Source organism: Littorina saxatilis, linkage group LG14 (genome assembly GCF_037325665.1).
Source record: "Littorina saxatilis isolate snail1 linkage group LG14, US_GU_Lsax_2.0, whole genome shotgun sequence".
Classification (NCBI taxonomy): domain Eukaryota; kingdom Metazoa; phylum Mollusca; class Gastropoda; order Littorinimorpha; family Littorinidae; genus Littorina; species Littorina saxatilis.
The window spans coordinates 280,867-299,830 of NC_090258.1; the positions used below are offsets into that span (position 1 = coordinate 280,867).

The window sequence follows — 18,964 nt, forward strand, 5'->3', positions numbered from 1 at the left end:
AGGGGGTGATACTGCTAGACGAACATGTATCTCGGAATCGTGCAGGAGCTATAGGGGCGTGGCAGCACTGATAACAATGGATGGCTGGAGCCTTCAAATCCTTTTGGAATTGTTCATAGGTGTACAGTTGGTACTTTGTTGTGAAAATGTGACGTATATTCAATATGGATTACCTAGACATCATTTGGTGAGTGTTACAGTTTTGTTTCATTTGAGTCAGGATGCTGTGAGTGAATGCGTGATTTGCTTGTTTTTTTCTTTGTACTGTCTCCTTATTTCTGTGTACAATGTTAACAATATTTCAGCTAATTCATAGGTTTTACACCTTGTTTGGTTATAACATTATTTATAATACTTTCTGTTAAAAAATAACTTTTAAAAAAAGCAGTGGAAAATAAAACACACACAAAAAAAACGTTAAAAAACACAAATTATCCCCCTTTCACCCCCCTTTGCTAAAACAAATCGCGTGACAAACTTATAAGTAGCACGACTGAACTGGGCATCCATTTTTGAATTAGTACACAAAATTTGGTGGTGATTGGACTTAATTCAAGCTTGCTAGACAGATTTCTTTACAGTTACTGATTTTTGGTAAGTTTCTTGGTGGCAAGCTTGGGCAGGCAGGACGTTAACGCCGTGGCAGTGCTAGTCACAATAGTGTTAAGGGGGGGGGGGGGGGGGGGGGGGGGGGGGGGGCTTAACATCCTCACAGGAAGCTTACCTATTCAGGACATGTATGTGGTGATATGCTAGTGTCATACCTTCCATCGTTTCAATGCTGAACTTATCTAGATGGCCCCCTGGGTTCATGATAAAATCAAGAGACAAGAAACACGAAACAAGCACAAACAACTCCAATACTATTTGTAGCATCCAAGCGTGTCCTCACACATACAAAAGGAAAGATAAATAAACCAAATTTTGTCTTTTTTCCACAGAATATAGATTTCTTTCCTTTTTAAAACCATAAAGTTGATGACTATCCAACAACTCATGAAAAACAATAACATGTTATGTATCCATTGAACATTGGATTTCCCTTCTTTGAGACATTTGATGTCAGAGGCCGACAAAACTTCACATTTAGGCGGCCAGCCGAGACTACAAAATAGTGCATGTTTGTGTGCGTTCAATTGTAAAAACTAAAAGGAATTCTAACCAGAATCGATAGATACATAAATGTTATTTGTATTTTGGTCAAAAATAGAAATAACGTATAATACTGCAGAAAAAAACCTGAATTCTATAAAAAATAAGATGGTTTCAAACCATTCAAAAAACCCATATTTTTATTAAATCTTCAAATTTTCTTTTTCACAAGCGTTATTTGCAAATTAGTGCAGTAAAAATCTTATAAAAAATAAATTTAATTTCTCAGTAATAACAGCATCAGAATTAAAGTGTCAAAAGCCCCAAGAGAAAAGCAGGGTTTGAATAATGTGAATAAAACTTCAACAACATCCACAGAAGCGTAACCACTGATAAACTACATACAAATAAATCATATCGCATTGACATTGTTCATCACCCTCGAAGCAAACGGGGCACTTGAGTGACAGAGTGGTTATTATGCCTTTTGTCATTACAGTTGTGATGTTACATTTCATGTTATCATTGTAGATTAGTTGTTTTGCAGTTTTACAATTCACACACACACACACACACACACACACACACACACACACACACACACACACACACACACACACACACAAGTCCACTCACAATCAGCCTGTGGCCTTGAAGCAAGCCCAGTCTTAGTCAGCATCCTCGCGTGGATTCAGTTTTGACAATTGTATCGAGGTGGCAACAATTATATCTAAACCACACACATTAGCCAACAAAAACAAACTCACTGAATTAATAAACAAGGAAACACACACACACACACACACACACATACCAAACCTTTCACCAAATATAGCCAACAATGCATTGTGCTTTGTCATAACATTATGCAAATGTCAGCTGACCTAATGAGACCTTGAAAGTCTCTGTCTTTTACAATAAGGAAAAGTTAATAAAAAAAATAAAAAAATATTGAACATAACAAATTTATTAAAATTTAAAGAAAAACAGGTTTTCTGAAAAGTGGAAAAGGTAAAAAATTAGAAAGCTTTTGTAACGATTTTAGAGTAAAATGTTTTTTCTTATGGTATGGTTTTTGGATAAACCTTGTGAATCAATGATTGTCTGTACCATAATTATAACAAAACAGAGACGCCATCATTTGACACTGATAAATGCAGCTGCCATAGTTTTCTCACATCCCACAATGCATTGCAGTATAAATCTGTGTATGTATCAGAAATTCTTTAATACAGCGTAACATGAACTGAACACTGACAATGCCTTAACATATCTTTTGATGAATACTGAACACTGACAATGCCTTAACATATCTTTTGATGACTACTGAACACTGACAATGCCTTGACATATCTTTTGACGACAATGTTCTCCACTAATGTGTGTTTTCACACTCCATAAAGATATATATGTGTCTTCACACTCCATAAAGATATATCAATGTTACGTTCCTTTGTTACATTTTCCCCCATCCCCAGAGACGTACATATACTACAATAAGCATTATGGCTAACAAGTCTTGAAATACCATTTTCCCCCATTCCCACAGAGACGTACATATACTACAATAAGCATTATGGCTAACAAACAGAGACATACATATACTACAATAAGCATTATGGCTCACAAACAGAGACGTACATATACCACAATAAGCATTATGGCTAACAAGTCTTGAAATACCATTTTCCCCCATTCCCCACAGAGACGTACATATCCTACAATAGGCATTATGGCTAACAAGTCTTGAAATACCATTTTCCCCCATTCCCCACAGAGACGTACATATCCTACAATAGGCATTATGGCTAACAAGTCTTCAAATACCCTTTTCCCCCATTCCCCACAAAGACGTACATATACTACAATTAGCATTATGGCTAACAAGTCTTGAAATACCATTTTCCCCCATTCCCCACAGAGACGTACATATCCTACAATAAGCATTATGGCTAACAAGTCTTGAAATACCATTTTCCCCCATTCCCCACAGAGACGTACATATCCTACAATAAGCATTATGGCTAACAAGTCTTGAAATACCATTTTCCCCCATTCCCCACAGAGACGTACATATCCTACAATAAGCATTATGGCTAACAAGTCTTGAAATACCATTTTCCCCCATTCCCCACAGAGACGTACATATCCTACAATAAGCATTATGGCTAACAAGTCTTGAAATACCATTTCTTTAACAATGAAAACTTGCTGAAACCAAGGTGATCGGAACCACTATGAGCAGGGTTTGAGCTCCGATTCCACACAGGCCAAAACAACGCTGCGTTCTGACAGAAATAATGACAAAGGGAAAAGGCAACTGAGGAGTATCACAGAGGTGCATCATGGTCCCACACCGCTCTCTCCATGGGTCAAGCGGCAGACTGCAGCGTCAGGTCGGGTTGCCGCAGCTATCTCCATGGGTCAAACAGCAGGCTGCAGGGTGAGGGCATGTTGCTGCAGGTACTTGAGGTAGTCCTGCAGGACTGTACTTGCCGCCTGATCCATCAGCCGCTGGGGGATCCAGCCCTGCAACACAGGGAGACACATGGGTTATAGCCGCCATGTGATGGACACACAAGTAGCCGCCATGTGATGGACACACAAATAGCCGCCATGTGATGGACACACAAATAGCCGTCATGTGATGGACACACAAATAGCCGTCATGTGATGGACACACAAATAGCCGCCATGTGATGGACACACAAATAGCCGTCATGTGATGGACACACAAATAGCCGCCATGTGATGGACACACAAATAGCCGCCATGTGATGGACACACAAATAGCCGCCATGTGATGGACACACAAATAGCCGCCATGTGATGGACACACAAATAGCCGTCATGTGATGGACACACAAATAGCCGTCATGTGATGGACACACAAATAGCCGTCATGTGATGGACACACAAATAGCCGCCATGTGATGGACACACAAATAGCCGTCATGTGATGGACACACAAATAGCCGCCATGTGATGGACACACAAATAGCCGCCATGTGATGGACACACAAATAGCCGTCATGTGATGGACACACAAATAGCCGTCATGTGATGGACACACAAATAGCCGTCATGTGATGGACACACAAATAGCCGTCATGTGATGGACACACAAATAGCCGTCATGTGATGGACACACAAATAGCCGCCATGTGATGGACACACAAATAGCCGTCATGTGATGGACACACAAATAGCCGCCATGTGATGGACACACAAATAGCCGCCATGTGATGGACACACAAATAGCCGCCATGTGATGGACACACAAATAGCCGCCATGTGATGGACACACAAATAGCCGCCATGTGATGGACACACAAATAGCCGCCATGTGATGGACACACAAATAGCCGCCATGTGATGGACACACAAATAGCCGTCATCTGATGGACACACAAATAGCCGTCATGTGATGGACACACAAATAGCCGTCATGTGATGGACACACAAATAGCCGTCATGTGATGGACACACACATCATTGACGCCAGGCACAGTTGTTGCGTTCAACTTGCGGGCTCACCTGGGGTGGTTAGAACATGGCGGCAGGCGTTCTTGCAATGTCTTGCGGGATTTTAGTTCAGAAATAATTATAATTCAACTAACTGAACAATACTTGCATAGGTGGGCGGCGAGTGGGGGCATTAAAAATGGCACAACCAATCTGTACGAGGGCTGTTCCATTATTATTTAGAATCCAGGCTCATGGCAATACGGCGTTAAATACAAAATCATGCCATCAAACAATAGACTATCGTGAGGCTTGACACAAAAAAATGAAGTTCCAGAGTTATGTAGTTTTCATATGGTCGACTCGGGAAGATACTCACCGCGCAATGTATGAAATTGCGTCATGAAGCTCAAATTCGTGATTTCGGACCGATAACTTACAATAACTACAAAATAAGGGTTAAAAGAGGCCGATTGGCATGAAAGTGTGATGAAATGTTTTAGGATGAACGCCCATTGTAGAGCCGTGGTGTAAAACTGGTACAGCAATTTCAAACCGGGTAGACGGAGCCTCAAAAATGATACCCACCCTGGTCTACTCATTTCATCCGTTATCCTCGAAAACATTGGCGCTGTTGAACAGATGATGAGAGAATATCATTTAATTATATTCAGGGAGATGCAATATGCCCTTGGAATTAAAAGCTCTGCATTTGAAAAGATCTTACACAAATATTTAATGGCCCCAAAGCGATTTGCCAGTTGGGTACCACATAAACCCAGTGACGGGAAAAAGAGGGGTAGGGCAGAGTGTTGCCTGACTATACTTGAACAAATCAGCAATGGATTGTCCAAATCAACATGGAATATCGTCAGTGGTGACGAAACCTGGGTTAATTAGTTCCACTCTGAAACCAAACAACTGTCGTCTGTTCGGGTGTTTAACCAGGTGACCCAACCCCTGCCAAGTTCAAATAACAAGACGCCATAAAAAATGGTGTGCATCTTTCGTCGCTAGATCAATGTATTTAAACACGGTGACTCTTGAGGACAGGCATACAGTCACGTCTGACTGCTGTGTCCACCACTGATGGTCGAAAATATTCGAGGCTTGACACAAACACCGTCCAAACACGGGTATTCGAGGGCTTATGCTGCAACATGACAACGCACCTGTGAATACTGCCTTTGCGACAACATATTTCTTGGCACCAAAGGGAGCACTGTTGCTGGTTGCATCCACCCTATTTTCCTGACTTCTCCCCATGCTAGTTCAGCCTGTGCTCGGATTTTAAGAAATAGCCGCGGAAACACGGTTAGGGACCCCTGAAGACTATGTCCGAGCCTTCACGAGGGCCATACCAGGTATAGCTGATGTCAAGTGGTCCCAGGCCTGAATGAGAACATTTGAGAGGATGGCCAGTTGGGTGTCGGCTGGGGAAGGATTGGTCTAGAAAATCGCCTGGTTAGATTGTTGATATGTGTTTCCGTTTCTGAGATTCTAAATAATTATGGAACAGCCTACGTACCTTGATGTCAGTGTTCATGATAATGATGATGATGATGAGGAGGAGGAGGAAGAGGAGGAGGAGGAGGTAGTGGAAATAAATAGACTCAAGATGCAATCAGTGTTTACCTTGATGTCGGTGTTCATGACCCAGATGAAGATGGACTTGTTGGGCTGCCCTGGAACCGACTTGAACACCCAGCCCCCCGGTCCGTTGAATCCACTGAAACATAAACACCACAGACATGTCCAGTGAAATACCCCCCGGTCTGTTGAATCCACTGAAACATAAACACCACAGACATGTACAGTGAAATACTCCCCGGTCCGTTGAATCCACTGAAACATAAACACCTCAGACATGTCCAGTGAAATATCCCCCGGTCCGTTGAATCCACTGAAACATAAACACCACAGACATGTACAGTGAAATACCCCCCGATCCGTTGAATCCACTGAAACATAAACACCACAGACATGTCCAGTGAAATACCCCCCGGTCCGTTGAATCCACTGAAACATAAACACCACAGACATGTCCAGTGAAATACCCCCCGATCCGTTGAATCCACTGAAACATAAACACCACAGACATGTCCAGTGAAATACCCCCCGGTCCGTTGAAACCACTGAAAATGTACAGTGAAATACCCCCTTTCAAGACTTAAACAAGTCTGACAAAATGAGATGTAAAACAAAAAAGCGAGTCTATAAATCGTGCTAACATTTTTTTCTAAATATTTTCGAGATTTGGCCATCTTTCGTGCATGTACCCCAAAAAATCAAAATAATTCTGTTAACAGTTTTCTGTCATTATCAATTGAAAAATTAAAAAAAATAAATCCAAGATTAGCCACCAGGAAACAAAAAGCACACACATGCCATAAATCAACAATCTCTCACCGTATATGTTTCTTGGAGGGGGGGCAATCAGGGTGGGTAACTCCGTGTCCAGCAGACAGATAGATTCCCTCCCTCACGCCCCAGTGACGAAGGTTGACGAAATCCCTGCTGGCCACCAAACTGCCGATCCCTGCCGCAATGTTGTGTGAGATGTCCGTGTTGTTGTCGATCACCATCACAGTCTGCACCACAATCACAACCACACCCACAATCACAACCACACCCATAATAACCAACATCATCACAATCACAACCACAATAACAACCACAATCACAATCACACCCATAATAACCAACACCATCACAATCACCACCACAATCACCATGACAATGACAAAGACAATGACAATGACAACGACAATGACAATCACAATGACAATGACCATCACAATGACAATGACAATGACCATCACAATGACAATGACAATCACAATGACAATCACAATGGCAATGACAATGACAACCACAATGACAATGACAATCACAATGACAATGACCATCACAATGACAATGACAATGACAATCACAATGGCAATGACAATAACAACCACAATGACAATGACAATGACCATCACAATGACAATGACAACGACAACCACAATGACAACCACAATGACCATCACAATGACAATGACAATCACAATGACAATGACAATGACAACCACAATGACAACCACAATGACAATGACAACCACAATGACAATGACAACCACAATGACAACCACAATGACAACCACAATGACAACCACAATGACAATGACAATGACAACGACAACCACAATGACAACCACAATGACCATCACAATGACAATGACAATGACAATCACAATGACAATGACAACGACAACCACAATGACAACCACAATGACAATGACAACCACAATGACAATGACAACCACAATGACAACCACAATGACAATGACAATGACAACCACAATGACAATGACAACCACAATGACAACCACAATGACAATGACAATGACAATGACAATGACAATGGCAATGACAATGACAACCACAATGACAATGACAATCACAATGACAATGACCATCACAATGACAATGACAATGACAATGACAATGGCAATGACAATAACAACCACAATGACAACCACAATGACAATGACAATGACAACGACAACCACAATGACAACCACAATGACCATCACAATGACAATGACAATGACAATCACAATGACAATGACAACGACAACCACAATGACAACCACAATGACAATGACAACCACAATGACAATGACAACCACAATGACAACCACAATGACAATGACAATGACAACCACAATGACAATGACAACCACAATGACAACCACAATGACAATGACAATGACAATCACAATGGCAATGACAATGACAACCACAATGACAATGACAATCACAATGACAATGACCATCACAATGACAATGACAATGACAATCACAATGGCAATGACAATAACAACCACAATGACAACCACAATGACAATGACAATGACAACGACAACCACAATGACAACCACAATGACCATCACAATGACAATGACAATGACAATCACAATGACAATGACAATGACAACGACAACCACAATGACAACCACAATGACAATGACAACCACAATGACAATGACAACCACAATGACAACCACAATGACAACCACAATGACAATGACAATGACAACGACAACCACAATGACAACCACAATGACCATCACAATGACAATGACAATGACAATCACAATGACAATGACAACGACAACCACAATGACAACCACAATGACAATGACAACCACAATGACAACCACAATGACAACCACAATGACAATGACAATGACAACCACAATGACAATGACAACCACAATGACAACCACAATGACAATGACAATGACAACCACAATGACAATGACAACCACAATGACAACCACAATGACAATGACAACCACAATGACAATGACAACCACAATGACAATGACAACCACAATGACAACCACAATGACAATGACAACCACAATGACAACCACAATGACAATGACAATGACAACCACAATGACAATGACAATGACAACCACAACGACAATGACAATGACAACCACAATGACAATGACAACCACAATGACAACCACAATGACAATGACAATGACAATGACAACCACAATGACAATGACAACCACAATGACAATGACAATGACAATGACAACCACAATGACAATGACAACCACAATGACAATGACAACCACTATGACAACGACAACCACAATGACAACCACAATGACAACCACAACCACAATGACAACCACAATGACAATGACAATGACAACCACAATGACAATGACAACCACAATGACAATGACAATGACAATCACAATGGCAATGACAATAACAACCACAATGACAATGACAACCACAATGACAATGACCATCACAATGACAATCACAATGACAATCACAATGGCAATGACAATGACAACCACAATGACAATGACAATCACAATGACAATGACCATCACAATGACAATGACAATGACAATGACAATCACAATGGCAATGACAATAACAACCACAATGACAATGACAATCACAATGACAACGACAACCACAATGACAACCACAATGACAATAACAACCACAATGACAACCACAATGACAACCACAATGACAACCACAATGACAATGACAATAACAACCACAATGACAACCACAATGACAACCACAATGACAATGACAATGACAACCACAATGACAATGACAACCACAATGACAACCACAATGACAATGACAACCACAATGACAATGACAACCACAATGACAATGACAATCACAATGACAACCACAATGACAATGACAACCACAATGACAATGACAATGACAACCACAATGACAATGACAACCACAATGACAATGACAACCACAATGACAATGACAACCACAATGACAACCACAATGACAATGACAATAACAACCACAATGACAACCACAATGACAATGACAACCACAACCACAATGACAACCACAATGACAATGACAATGACAACCACAATGACAATGACAACCACAATGACAATGACAACCACAATGACAATGACAACCACAATGACAACCACAATGACAACCACAATGACAATGACAATGACAACCACAATGACAATGAGAATGACAATGACAACCACAATGACAATGACAATGACAACCACAATGACAACCACAATGACAACCACAATGACAATGACAATGACAATGACAACCACAATGACAACCACAATGACAATGACAACCACAATGACAATCACAATGACAACCACAATGACAATGACAACCACAATGACAATGACAACCACAATGACAACCACAATGACAACCACAATGACAATGACAACCACAATGACAATGACAACCACAATGACAATGACAATGACAACCACAATGACAACCACAATGACAATGACAACCACAATGACAATGACAACCACAATGACAATGACAACCACAATGACAATGACACGGACAACCACAATGACAATGACAACCACAATGACAATGACAACCACAATGACAACCACAATGACAATGACAACCACAATGACAATGACAACCACAATGACAACCACAATGACAACCACAATGACAATGACAACCACAATGACAATGACAACCACAATGACAACCACAATGACAATGACAATGACAACCACAATGACAACCACAATGACAACCACTATGACAACGACAACCACAATGACAACCACAATGACAATGACAATGACAACCACAATGACAATGACAACCACAATGACAATGACAACCACAATGACAATGACAACCACAATGACAATGACAATCACAATGGCAATGACAATAACAACCACAATGACAATGACAATCACAATGACAATGACAACCACTATGACAACGACAACCACAATGACAATGACAACCACAATGACAACCACAATGACAACCACAATGACAACGACAACCACAATGACAACCACAATGACAACCACAATGACAATGACAATGACAACCACAATGACAATGACAACCACAATGACAATGACAACCACAATGACAACCACAATGACAATGACAACCACAATGACAATGACAACCACAATGACAACCACAATGACAACCACAATGACAACCACAATGACAATGACAACGACAACCACAATGACAACCACAATGACAATGACAACCACAATGACAACCACAATGACAATGACAATGACAACCACAATGACAATGACAACCACAATGACAATGACAACCACAATGACAACCACAATGACAATGACAATGACAACCACAATGACAATGACAACCACAATGACAACCACAATGACAATGACAATGACAACCACAATGACAATGACAACCACAATGACAACCACAATGACAATGACAACCACAATGACAATGACAACCACAATGACAATGACAACCACAATGACAATGACAACCACAATGACAACCACAATGACAATGACAACCACAATGACAACCACAATGACAACCACAATGACAATGACAACCACAATGACAATGACAACCACAATGACAATGACAACCACAATGACAACCACTATGACAACGACAACCACAATGACAATGACAACCACAATGACAATGACAACCACAATGACAATGACAACCACAATGACAATGACAATGACAACCACAATGACAATGACAACCACAATGACAACCACAATGACAATGACAACCACAATGACAACCACAATGACAATGACAACCACAATGACAATGACAACCACAATGACAATGACAACCACAATGACAACCACAATGACAACCACTATGACAACGACAACCACAATGACAACCACAATGACAATGACAACCACAATGACAATGACAACCACAATGACAACCACAATGACAACCACTATGACAACGACAACCACAATGACAACCACAACCACAATGACAACCACAATGACAACCACAATGACAATGACAATGACAATAACAACCACAATGACAACCACAATGACAACCACAATGACAATAACAACCACAATGACAATGACAACCACAATGACAATGACAACCACAATGACAACCACAATGACAATGACAATGACAACCACAATGACAACCACTATGACAACGACAACCACAATGACAACCACAATGACAATGACAACCACAATGACAATGACAACCACAATGACAATGACAACCACAATGACAATGACAACCACAATGACAATGACAATCACAATGGCAATGACAATAACAACCACAATGACAATGACAATCACAATGACAATGACAATGACAACGACAACCACAATGACAATGACAACCACAATGACAACCACAATGACAACCACAATGACAACGACAACCACAATGACAATGACAACCACAATGACAACCACAATGACAATGACAATGACAACCACAATGACAATGACAACCACAATGACAATGACAACCACAATGACAACCACAATGACAATGACAACCACAATGACAATGACAACCACAATGACAACCACAATGACAACCACAATGACAACCACAATGACAATGACAACGACAACCACAATGACAACCACAATGACAATGACAACAACAATGACAACCACAATGACAATGACAATGACAACCACAATGACAATGACAACCACAATGACAATGACAACCACAATGACAACCACAATGACAATGACAATGACAACCACAATGACAATGACAACCACAATGACAACCACAATGACAATGACAACCACAATGACAATGACAACCACAATGACAACCACAATGACAATGACAACCACAATGACAATGACAACCACAATGACAATGACAACCACAATGACAATGACAATGACAACCACAATGACAACCACAATGACAACCACAATGACAACCACAATGACAACCACAATGACAATGACAACCACAATGACAATGACAACCACAATGACAATGACAACCACAATGACAACCACTATGACAACGACAACCACAATGACAATGACAACCACAATGACAATGACAACCACAATGACAATGACAACCACAATGACAATGACAATGACAACCACAATGACAATGACAACCACAATGACAACCACAATGACAATGACAACCACAATGACAACCACAATGACAATGACAACCACAATGACAATGACAACCACAATGACAATGACAACCACAATGACAACCACAATGACAACCACTATGACAACGACAACCACAATGACAACCACAATGACAATGACAACCACAATGACAATGACAACCACAATGACAACCACAATGACAACCACTATGACAACGACAACCACAATGACAACCACAACCACAATGACAACCACAATGACAACCACAATGACAATGACAATAACAACCACAATGACAATGACAATAACAACCACAATGACAATGACAATAACAACCACAATGACAATGACAATGACAACCACAATGACAACCACAATAACAACCACAATGACAACCACTATGACAACGACAACCACAATGACAACCACAACCACAATGACAACCACAATGACAATGACAATAACAACCACAATGACAACCACAATAACAACCACAATGACAACCACAATAACAACCACAATGACAACCACTATGACAACGACAACCACAATGACAACCACAATGACAACCACAATGACAACCACAATAACAACCACAATGACAACCACTATGACAACGACAACCACAATAACAACCACAATGACAACCACAATAACAACCACAATGACAACCACTATGACAACGACAACCACAATGACAACCACAACCACAATGACAACCACAATGACAACCACAATGACAATGACAATGACAATAACAACCACAATGACAATGACAATAACAACCACAATGACAATGACAATAACAACCACAATGACAACCACAATGACAATGACAACCACAATGACAATAACAACCACAATGACAATGACAATAACAACCACAATGACAATGACAATGACAACCACAATGACAATGACAATGACAATAACAACCACAATGACAACCACAATGACAATGACAATGACAATAACAACCACAATGACAACCACAATGACAATGACAACCACAATGACAATGACAACCACAATGACAACCACAATGACAATGACAATGACAACCACAATGACAATGACAACCACAATGACAACCACAATGACAATGACAACCACAATGACAATGACAACCACAATGACAATGACAACCACAATGACAATGACAATGACAACCACAATGACAACCACAATGACAATGACAACCACAATGACAACCACAATGACAACCACAATGACAATGACAACCACAATGACAATGACAACCACAATGACAATGACAACCACAATGACAATGACAACCACAATGACAATGACAATGACAACCACAATGACAACCACAATGACAATGACAACCACAATGACAACCACAATGACAACCACAATGACAATGACAACCACAATGACAATGACAACCACAATGACAATGACAACCACAATGACAATGACAACCACAATGACAATGACAACCACAATGACAACCACTATGACAACGACAACCACAATGACAATGACAACCACAATGACAATGACAACCACAATGACAATGACAACCACAATGACAATGACAATGACAACCACAATGACAATGACAACCACAATGACAACCACAATGACAATGACAACCACAATGACAACCACAATGACAATGACAACCACAATGACAATGACAACCACAATGACAATGACAACCACAATGACAACCACAATGACAACCACTATGACAACGACAACCACAATGACAACCACAATGACAATGACAACCACAATGACAATGACAACCACAATGACAACCACAATGACAACCACTATGACAACGACAACCACAATGACAACCACAACCACAATGACAACCACAATGACAACCACAATGACAATGACAATGACAATAACAACCACAATGACAACCACAATAACAACCACAATGACAATGACAATAACAACCACAATGACAACCACAATGACAACCACAATAACAACCACAATGACAACCACAATGACAACCACAATAACAACGACAACCACAATGACAATAACAACCACAATGACAACCACAATGACAATGACAATAACAACCACAATGACAACCACAATAACAACCACAATGACAACCACAATAACAACCACAATGACAACCACTATGACAACGACAACCACAATGACAACCACAATGACAACCACAATGACAACCACAATAACAACCACAATGACAACCACTATGACAACGACAACCACAATAACAACCACAATGACAACCACAATAACAACCACAATGACAACCACTATGACAACGACAACCACAATGACAACCACAACCACAATGACAACCACAATGACAACCACAATGACAATGACAATGACAATAACAACCACAATGACAATGACAATAACAACCACAATGACAATGACAATAACAACCACAATGACAACCACAATGACAATGACAATAACAACCACAATGACAATAACAACCACAATGACAATGACAATAACAACCACAATGACAACCACAATGACAATGACAACCACAATGACAATGAGAATGACAATGACAACCACAATGACAATGACAATGACAATAACAACCACAATGACAACCACAATGACAATGACAACCACAATGACAACCACAATGACAATGACAATGACAACCACAATGACAATGACAACCACAATGACAACCACAATGACAATGACAACCACAATGACAATGACAACCACAATGACAATGACAACCACAATGACAATGACAATGACAACCACAATGACAACCACAATGACAATGACAACCACAATGACAACCACAATGACAACCACAATGACAATGACAATGACAACCACAATGACAACCACAATGACAATAACAACCACAATGACAATGACAACCACAATGACAATGACAATGACAACCACAATGACAACCACAATGACAATGACAACCACAATGACAACCACAATGACAACCACAATGACAATGACAACCACAATGACAATGACAACCACAATGACAATGACAACCACAATGACAATGACAACCACAATGACAATGACAACCACAATGACAACCACTATGACAACGACAACCACAATGACAATGACAACCACAATGACAATGACAACCACAATGACAATGACAATGACAACCACAATGACAATGACAACCACAATGACAACCACAATGACAATGACAACCACAATGACAACCACAATGACAATGACAACCACAATGACAATGACAACCACAATGACAATGACAACCACAATGACAACCACAATGACAACCACTATGACAACGACAACCACAATGACAACCACAATGACAATGACAACCACAATGACAATGACAACCACAATGACAACCACAATGACAACCACTATGACAACGACAACCACAATGACAACCACAACCACAATGACAACCACAATGACAACCACAATGACAATGACAATGACAATAACAACCACAATGACAATGACAATAACAACCACAATGACAATGACAATAACAACCACAATGACAACCACAATAACAACCACAATGACAACCACAATAACAACCACAATGACAACCACTATGACAACGACAACCACAATGACAACCACAACCACAATGACAACCACAATGACAATGACAATAACAACCACAATGACAACCACAATAACAACCACAATGACAACCACAATAACAACCACAATGACAACCACTATGACAACGACAACCACAATGACAACCACAATGACAACCACAATGACAACCACAATAACAACCACAATGACAACCACTATGACAACGACAACCACAATAACAACCACAATGACAACCACAATAACAACCACAATGACAACCACTATGACAACGACAACCACAATGACAACCACAACCACAATGACAACCACAATGACAACCACAATGACAATGACAATGACAATAACAACCACAATGACAATGACAATAACAACCACAATGACAATGACAATAACAACCACAATGACAACCACAATGACAACCACAATGACAATGACAATAACAACCACAATGACAACCACAATGACAACCACAATGACAATGACAATAACAACCACAATGACAACCACAATGACAACCACAATGACAATGACAATGACAATAACAACCACAATGACAATGACAATAACAACCACAATGACAATGACAATAACAACCACAATGACAACCACAATGACAACCACAATGACAATGACAATAACAACCACAATGACAACCACAATGACAATGACAATAACAACCACAATGACAACCACAATGACAATGACAATGCTTTATCTATAAAGGGTGATACAGTGGAACCCCCGTTCAAGACCTCCAGCATCAGAGAACATCAGGTCTTGAGGGAGTCTTAAATTGGGGGTTAATTGTACTGAATGTTATTTTCCCACGAGTTATAGCCACCATAACACATATAGCCACCATAACACATATAGCCAATAGTCGCTGGGGGATCTCACCATAATATGACACACCCATAGCCATCAGTCGCTAGGGGATCTCACCATGACACACACATAGCCATTAGTCGCTAGGGATCTCACCATGACACACACACATAGCCATTAGTCGCTAGGGATCTCACCATGACACACACACATAGCCATTAGTCGCTGGGGGATCTCACCATGACACACACACATAGCCATTAGTCGCTGGGGGATCTCACCATGACACACACACATAGCCATTAGTCGCTGGGGGATCTCACCATGACACACACATAGCCATTAGTCGCTAGGGATCTCACCATGACACACACACATAGCCATTAGTCGCTAGGGGATCTCACCATGACACACACATAGCCATTAGTCGCTAGGGATCTCACCATGACACACACATAGCCATCAGTCGCTGGGGGATCTCACCATGACACAAACATAGCCATTAGTCGCTAGGGATCTCACCATGACACACACACATAGCCATTAGTCGCTGGGGGATCTCACCATGACACACACATAGCCATCGGTCGCTGGGGGATCTCACCATGACACACACTGTGATAGCCATCAGTCGCTGGGGGATCTCACCATGACACACACATAGCCATCAGTCACTGGGCGGGGGATCTCACCATGACACACACACAGCCATCAGTCGCTGGGGGATCTCACCATGACACACACATAGCCATCAGTCACTGGGCGGGGGATCTCACCATGACACACACATAGCCATCAGTCACTGGGCGGGGGATCTCACCATGACACACACACATAGCCATCAGTCGCCAAGGGATCTCACCATGACACACACATAGCCATTAGTCGCTAGGGATCTCACCATGACACACACACAGCCATCAGTCGCTAGGGGATCTCACCATGACACACACACATAGCCATCAGTCGCTAGGGGATCTCACCATGACACACACACATAGCCATCAGTCGCTAGGGGATCTCACCATGACACACACACATAGCCATTAGTCGCTAGGGATCTCACCATGACACACACATAGCCATTAGTCGCTAGGGGATCTCACCATGACACACACATAGCCGTCAGGCGCTGGGGGATCTCACCATGACACACACATAGCCATTAGTCGCTAGGGATCTCACCTTGACATACACATAGCCATCAGTCGCTAGGGATCTCACCATGACACACACACAGCCATCAGGCGCTGGGGGATCTCACCATGATATACACATAGCCATCAGTGGCTAGGGATCTCACCATGACACACACACAGCCATCAGGCGCTGGGGGATCTCACCATGACACACACATAGCCATTAGTCGCTAGGGATCTCACCATGACACACACACAGCCATCAGGCGCTGGGGGATCTCACCATGACATACACATAGCCATCAGTGGCTAGGGATCTCACCATGACACACACACAGCCATCAGGCGCTGGGGGATCTC

The 18,964-nt window shown here is 41.1% G+C and overlaps 1 protein-coding gene across 3 annotated transcripts in view; it reads right to left on the reverse strand.

Annotated features, from left to right (window-relative positions):
- Positions 1-699: 699 nt before the first annotated feature.
- Positions 700-18,964, reverse strand: part of LOC138946827 (stAR-related lipid transfer protein 3-like) — a 106,964-nt gene continuing 88,699 nt past the window's right edge. For all 3 annotated transcript variants that reach the window (XM_070318233.1, XM_070318231.1, XM_070318232.1), the window contains exons 12-14: positions 6,967-7,148; positions 6,193-6,286; positions 700-3,621 (exon numbers count right to left, since the gene is read on the reverse strand). In XM_070318233.1, the coding sequence (XP_070174334.1) occupies positions 3,517-3,621; positions 6,193-6,286; positions 6,967-7,148 (381 nt within the window). In that variant the 3' untranslated portion in view covers positions 700-3,516. The remainder of the gene's footprint in view (positions 3,622-6,192; positions 6,287-6,966; positions 7,149-18,964) is intronic.